General features: G+C 34.6%; 1 protein-coding gene across 2 annotated transcripts in view; it reads right to left on the bottom strand.

Moving 5' to 3' along the window:
- Positions 1 to 2067: 2067 nt before the first annotated feature.
- The window catches only part of GCFC2 (GC-rich sequence DNA-binding factor 2), a 73772-nt gene continuing 67709 nt past the window's right edge, over positions 2068 to 8130 (bottom strand). For both annotated transcript variants that reach the window (XM_040224179.1, XM_040224180.1), the window contains exons 16-17: positions 5163 to 5287; positions 2068 to 4340 (exon numbers count right to left, since the gene is read on the bottom strand). In XM_040224179.1, coding sequence (XP_040080113.1) covers positions 4220 to 4340; positions 5163 to 5287 — 246 coding nt within the window. In that variant the 3' untranslated portion in view covers positions 2068 to 4219. The remainder of the gene's footprint in view (positions 4341 to 5162; positions 5288 to 8130) is intronic.

Here is an 8130-nt window from a genome sequence, read left to right as displayed (position 1 = left end):
TTAACTTCTATGCAGAGTACATCATGAGAAACGCTGGACTGGAAGAAGCACAAGCTGGAATCAAGATTGCTGGGAGAAATATCAATCACATCAGATATGCAGATGACACCACCCTTATGGCAGAAAGTGAAGAGGAGCTAAAAAGCCTCTTGATGAAAGTGAAAGAGGAGAGTAAAAAAGTTGGCTTAAAGCTCAACATTCAGAAAACGAAGATCATGGCATCTGGTCCCATCACTTCATGGGAAATAGATGGGGAAACAGTGAAAACAGTGTCAGACTTTATTTTGGGGGGCTCCAAAATCACTGCAGATGGTGACTGCAGTCATGAAATTAAAAGACGCTTACTCCTTGGAAGGAAAGTTATGACTAACCTAGACAGCATATTAAAAAGCAGAGATATTACTTTGCCAACAAATGTCCATCTAGTCAAGGCTATGGTTTTTCCAGTGGTCATGTATGGATGTGAGAGTTGGACTGTGAAGAAAGCTGAGCACCAAAGAATTGATGCTTTTGAACTGTGGTGTTGGAGAAAACTTTTGACAGTCTCTTGGACTGCAAGGAGATTCAACCAGTCCATCCAGAGGAGATCAGTCCTGGGTGTTCATTGGAAGGACTGATGCTGAAGCTGAAACTCCAATACTTTGGCCACCTCATGCACAGATTTGACTCATTGGAAAAGACCCTGATTTTCGGAGGGATTGCGAGCAGGAGAAGGGGACGACAGAAGATGAGATGGCTAGATGCATCACCGACTCGATGGATATGAGTCTGAGTGAACTCCGGGAATTGGTGATGGACAGGGAGGCCAGGTGTGCTGTGATTTTTGGGGTCGCAAAGAGTCGGACACGACTGAGTGACTGAACTGAACTGAATACCAAAGACTTAATTACTGTAGCTTTATAGTAAGTCCTGAATTCAGAAAGAACAAGTCTTCCAATTTGTTATTCTGTTTCAAGATTGTTTTGGCTATTTTAAGGTCTCTGTACATCTAGATAAACTTTAATTTTTATGTACTTTAATCAATCACTTTGTTTTTTTTTTAAAAAGCCTGACAGAATTTTGATAGGGACTGCATAACAATTGATATTAATCAATATTAGTAGAAGATACCTGAAACAATAACTGAGGTTTCCAGTTCATAAACATGATGTCTATCTTTTATTTAGGTTTACACATTTTTTTTCTCAGCAATTTGTGTACTACTCATTGCACAGTCTTTCTATAGATTTATTCCTAGATATGTGATGTTTTTCCAGGCTACTGAGGTATTATTGTTTTAAAACTTGTTTCCAATTAGATCACTAGTACATCCCTAGGTTTTGAATTTTGTAAGATCTTGCTAAATTCAAAATTTTTTTTTGTAGAGTGCGTAAGGTTTTCTATGTAAACAATCTTGTCACTTGAGAATAATGATTCAATTCTTGTATTTTAATTTTTATGTCTCTTTCTTGACTGACTGCATGGTTCAGTTCAGTTCAGTTCAGTCACTCAGTCGTGTCCGACTCTTTGTGGCCCCATGAATCACAGCACGCCAGGCCTCTGGTTAGGACCTACAAAATAATGCTGAACAGAAAAGGTGAGAGCAGACCTCCTTGCATTAATACTTTACCACTAAGTATGATGCTAATATGGATATTCTTTTGCAGATACTCTTTATTAAATAGTTTATATTCTTGTTTTTGTACTGGGAAAGGGTGTTGAATTTTGTCCAATGCTTTTTCTGTAATCACTGGATGATCATATGGTTTTCCTCTTTTATTCTGTTCATAGGTGAATTATACTCATTAAATTTCTAATGTTAAGCCGAACTTCTCTTCCTGGAATAAAACCTATTTGGTCATAATGTATTATTATTTTTCTTTTTATACATTGCTGGGTTCAGTTTGCTAGTATCTGAAGGACTTTTATTTCTATATTCATGAGGAATATTGGTCTATTTTCTTGTAATATCTTTTTCAGATTTTATAGAGTTATCTACGTATAATAACCCAACTGTTCTGAGGTAAATTTTCATGGCCACATTAAAGTTCCTAAAAGCCATATAAAAAAGTAAAACCAAAAAAGTAGTTTATCTGATTCTGTAAAAATTTTACTTTCTTTAAGAGAACAAAAACCTGAAAAAATCCAGAGAAAGAATTGAGGTGTGAGGTAAGTTGTTAACTCAAAGGTTTGTTTTTGTTAGTTGGTGTTTCTCTTCTTCATTCCATTCCATTTCTTCATCCGTTTCACAGTAACAGGGAAAAAAAAATAAAGAACTCTGCAGTGAGGATTAGGCAATCTTCACAAATGTTTTTGAATATCCTTAGTTCAGTATATGATGGATAAAAATCCTGAGATTAAAACCCCAAGCATAATGAAATTTCAAAACTACTGGGAGTTTAAATCAATTTTCAGTTTTAAAAGTAGTTCTAGTATCTTCAATTCTACAAAAAGCAAGAGAAATCTCTCTACCCAAGTTAAAAATGTAAGGGATCATCTAACACACTTTTAATTACAAAGACAAAAATCATAGGGAAATTTCAGGTGTACACTTTTAACAATAAAAAATTATAAATTTAATAAACAATAAAATATTTGCCACTTATATAAAAAATAAAGCTGTGTATAGACACACGTGTACATACTTTTTAAGTAGAGAAAAGTTCTGAAAGGATAACAAAGTGAAAACAGCAGTTAATTCTGGGAATAATAATTGTGTAAGAAAACTTGACTTTTTTTAGCAATGGCTTGAATTTTCTAGATGAGATTCTGTTCTGTATAATTTGTATAACTAAAATAAACTTTAAGAAACCATTCATACCAGTGAGTCATGAATCTTCACTATAGTAGAAATCACATACCACTCTGCGAAAATTTTTTACATGCAGCTTCAAAACTAGTGATGATGTTAGAAGCCACACGCTCAAACCCTACATATAGAGTTCAAAGGCTGGGTTCTTTATTCAAACTATTAAACAGGACATATAATCAACTTTTTCCTGATTTATCTTTTGGGCAACAATTTGCAGAATACATTTAGGACTTCCTGAAAGTTATTTAAACAAATAGATTTAAGAAAAATTATCAGTAAACTTACTGTGAAAAATGTTCTCAATTTCTTTTTGATTAATGATCTTGCCTCACATTCTTAATCACACACATTTTAAAAAAATGAACTATATGTTCTGAATATTTAAAATACTTGTTTCCTCTCTAAGCCTACCACCACCGTGACACACACAAAAAAAGCATGACAAAAAATAGTAGTAACTACCGAACAAGCAATAACTTAGTACACCAAAACTCATACACAAATTTAAAGAAAACGGCAAATGAGGAAAACTGTAACACAGTGTGGGCACATCAGTCACCTTTTTGTTTTGTTTTCATTTTTGGCCATACCATGCAGCTTGTGGGATCTTAATTCCCTGACCAGAGGTCAAACCCATGCCCTCTGCAGTGAAAGTGCAGAGTCCTAACCACTGGACTGCCAAACCATCAGTATCTTTAAAATATAAAGCTCTTACAAATCCATAAGGAAAAAAATAGATACTTCAAAAAGAATTAAATACGGCCAAGAAAACAAGAAGTCACTCTCTAATAGTCAATATAAATAATTAAAATAAGATTTTTTTTTCACCTATTAAGTACAAATGAGTTAAAAAAAAACACTGCTGGCAGAGAGTCATTGGCTGTTCTGTTCTCAGACTTGTGTTAGAACAATATACTGGTATAGGTTCTGAAGCACAATCTGACAACCATTAGTAGCTTTAAAATGCCTTAATCAGAGTACTTAATAAGTAATTCATTCCAATTAAGATTTTCATTTTAACTCATACAAATGAGTTAAAAGCAGATTGCTAAAGTGAAGAGAACTAAAAGATGTTTTTATGGTTCAGGACAGAAGACTCAGCAAAGCCAAAGCAGCTACAATAAGCTTCAAGTCCTTTCTTAAGCTGGAAAAGTCATCAGAAGAATCAAATGGAAATATGTTAAACACTTACTGTTCCTGTGTATTTAATTCCTGCAAACACTCAAAAAGGGGAGGCTCAGTCTTTCTTGATACCAGAAGGCAGAAGATGGAGGGAATGGAGGGATAGAGTGCTATTCTTTTGGTTTAGGAAATCTCTCCTCCATTACTGGGAATAAAGAAAAGGCAACACCTTTTTTTCTTTTTCTACAAGCAAAACAGCCAAGTGTGACTATAGTAAAATCTCATTTTAGTACTTTCCTAAAAAGTTTATTCAAATTCTTTAATTACTGATCTAAGATGATCTAGGTGATATTCTTCTATGAAGGATTCTGCTTGATTCAAAGCTTTTATTTTCACCAGAATAAGAATTATTTCTTTGACTTCATCCCTGAAAAAAAAAAAAAAAGGGGGGCATTTTCCCTCTTAGAAATGCAATGTATAAGGGCACAGTGAAACATCAGTAGTTAATCTGAAACAAAAACTTTACCTGATGCCAATATCTAAAATATACTGCGTTAAGTATTTAGATGCTACCCTCTCCACATAATCATGAAATTCCATCAGAGACTATTAGTGGATATATTCTGGCAAATTTTAATGTGAATGACTATAAAAAAGTAGAAAAAGCACAGAAGAAATCTATCATTAGAAATCTGAGCAGTGGTGTGCTGCTACCAACAGTTTATATGGACTATCATGGTGGAAGTATTTATCCCACAGATATAATCAAATGCTACAATTTGAGGGGTTTTTTTTGTTTGTTTGTGTTTTGAGGTGGTTTGCCAACACCATTGTATTCAAGTCCTTAAACATCTAGTGCTGTGAATGAGATCCAGCTACTGCTGGGTAAATGCCAGGTTGCAGATCTATACTTAACAAATGTTGAGATTTTGAAATGGCTAGGAAAATTAGAAAGATATTAAAAACATGCTTAAATAAAAGGCTTTTGACTTACAGTTTTAATTCTAAATTCCTCTGTGATACAGTTTTCTGGAAGTGCTTATTTTGGAAGAGATTTGCATTTAAACATATGAACTAATATGCCTGAGGTGTAAAATACTGAGTGATTCTAAAGTTGCATATGAAAACATCTCCTAATTCTACAGTGACAGTCTCAGATTTTTAAAAGTAAAGTACAAATCTTTCTAAAAATTGCCAAGAACAGAAGCCTAAATAACGCTTATGGAGGTACAAATAAAATATGCATTACCTGATTTCATTTCTAGATAATTTATGTGCAGACTGCAGTAAAAACTGGATGAAATTTTCTAGCTGGGGAATGGATGTTCTCATGGCAGAGCTTTGGAACCACTTTTCTGGTAAATATGCTGCTATCTGATAATCAAAACAGATGGTTAATTTTTAATGACAGTTATTAACTAAGTACTTTAACATAATCTCATTTAATCCTTATACTACTCATGCTAAGATTCCTTGGAAGATCCCCTGGAGAAGGGAAAGGCTAACCACTCTAGTATTCTGGCCTAGAGAATTCCATGAACTGTATAGTCCATGGGGTCACAAACACTCAGATACGACTGAACAACTTTGACATACACACTACTCATGTTGGTTGTATTATTCTTCCATATTTTATTATTCTTCCATATTCTTTTATTCATGGTTAAATAACTTTTGAGAATTTCCCCTTTCTTTGTTAAGGTTTTATACTTTAAAAAAAAAATCATATTTGGATACCGAAAGCTTAAAGGAGACTACTCTTTATAAATACTTACTAGTACTTGTAATACTTTCATTACTCTCTATTCCTGAGTGATTAAATTGTACAAAACATAATCTATAACTAAACACCAGAAATGTGCAGGCACAAAACACTTAGTTAACAAACCTACATTTGGCCCTTTAACAATGCAGGGAGTTAGGGACAGTGACCTATGCACAGATAAATATCAGTGTATTAACTTTGCAGTTGGCCCTACATATCTGTGGTTCTGCATCCACAAGTTTAACCACTGTGGATTGTGAAGTACTCTGGTATGTACTGATATTTATTGAAAAAAAATCCACATAGAAGTGGACCCATGCAGCTTACATCTGTGCTATTCAAAGGTCAACTGTATAAAATAGGTATATTTAGTGTGATTTCACAATATGACATTAGATGACTTTGTGTATAACCTATATGAATAAATTAGAGTTAAGAAATCAAGGTCATTCTAAGATACACTGTATAAAAAAATTTATTACAGTTTTCTTCTAATTTAATACATTGCTTTAAATGTCAGTGGCAGCAGAAGGAGTCAATGTATGTGCATTCATTTGTTTCTTTTGGGGGAAAAAGAACCTCTCAAACAACACTTACTATCATCATGCTAAAGGTAATACATGACTTGGGGGAAAAGTTTTGGAAAAAAACAAAAACTGTAAACAAAAAGGAAAACTTCCTTGTTGGAGAAGGAAGAATTTTTTTTAAAAAAGGAGAGAGAATGGGAGCAAGGAAAAATATGAGATCATACTCTCTAACGAAATTCTTGGTTATGTTAGTTGCTAAGGTCAGATCAGTATGTACCTCTAGAAAGTAGAAAGTTGTACTATATATATATATATATAATAAAATATATTAAAAGAAAGTTCTGGAATGCATGTTTTCTAAAATAAATCTAGTTGGTCAACAGGGAAAACACAGTTGAAAATGATTTATTCTATTTCTTAATCACTTTTTTCAATTATCTAGAAAAAACAGATACACTAGTGGCCTAAGGCAGAAAGTCCTATAAGTCTTGTTATACAAACTATATCTTTTTAGTTTTAAAACCAGCCCTTAACTGATCTGGAATTTAATGTCATTTACACTTGCTTTTCCCTTGTTTTGTATCACAAGGCTCAATAAAATTCGGAAGGAACTATCTAGCTTTCCCATAAATGATCCTGGGACTTAAAGCCACACTGTTTTGATCTGGTTTTCCAGCCACAAACTGTGAAGAGAATGTCATATATCCTCTACTGCATAGTAGAGCTTTCTGGTCAAAGAGAACTAAATTGAAATCTGAAACACAAACAGGATGGATGAAGATTGAACTATCTGATGAATAATGCAGTTAAAAACTACACGATACAAAAACCATAGCTGGGAAAATAATCATTGTCTAGGAACTGCTAGACAGGAATTGTCTAGAAACCTGCCTGCAATGCAGAGACCCTAGTTTGATTTCCTGGGTCAGGAAGATCCCCTGGAGAAGGGAAAGCCTACCCACTCCAGTATTCCTGGGCTTCTCTTGTGGCTCAGCTGGTAACGAATATGCCTGCAACGTGGCAGACCCGGGTTCAGTCCCTGGGTTGGGAAGAAGTCTTAGGCTTCCCTTGTGGCTCAGCTAGTGAAGAATCCACCTGCAATGTGGGAGACCTGGTTCGATCCCTGGGTTAGCGAGATCTCCTGGAAAAGGGAAAGGCTACCCACTCCACTCTACTCTTCTTTTGCCTGGAGAATTCCATGAATTGTACAGTCTATGGGGTTGCAAAGAGTCGGATACGACTGACTTTCACACTTTCAGGAACTGCTATCTAACATTACATATACATGTATACTAAAAAAAAAAAAAAACCTTATATAAGAATATAAATATTTTCCCACATTCTTAGAAAATTATGTCCATTGATTTTTTAACTTAGGATAATTTCCTAGAAGCAAAATTGCTATGTAAAAGTATGTGGACTTTATTTTTTTTTATTTTGGCTGATGGTTCTTTGCTGTGGTGGGACGCTTCTCTAATTGTGGCATGCAGGCTCTCTAGTTGTGGTGCATGGGCTTAGCTGCCCCGTGGCATGTGGGATCTTAGTTCCCTGACAAGGGATTGAACTCAAGTCCCCTGCATTGGAAGGTAGATTCTCAATCACTGAATCACTAGGGAAGTTCCCTAAAAGGGTATGAACTTTAAAGGTTTTATATCGATTGTGCCAAAAGAGTCTCCAGAGTTGTATTCCTCTTCCCCCAGTGCAGAAACTATTTCCCAGAATTGCCTCTCCACACTTTCTAGATGAATGATGTTCCTGGACAGATGTGGGGCTGTTGTTTCCCTGTGCTTATGACAATACTGGAATTACAATGAAAATAACAGCAAAAAAAAAAAATCCTTACTGAACTATTTACAATTCTCTGATTATATTAATACTATTATATTATATTAATTAATACTATTAATATTTTCAACATGTTTAGA

Source organism: Oryx dammah, unplaced genomic scaffold (assembly GCF_014754425.2).
Source record: "Oryx dammah isolate SB20612 unplaced genomic scaffold, SCBI_Odam_1.1 HiC_scaffold_25, whole genome shotgun sequence".
NCBI lineage: Eukaryota > Metazoa > Chordata > Mammalia > Artiodactyla > Bovidae > Oryx > Oryx dammah.
This window is presented reverse-complemented; position numbering and strand designations above follow the sequence as displayed.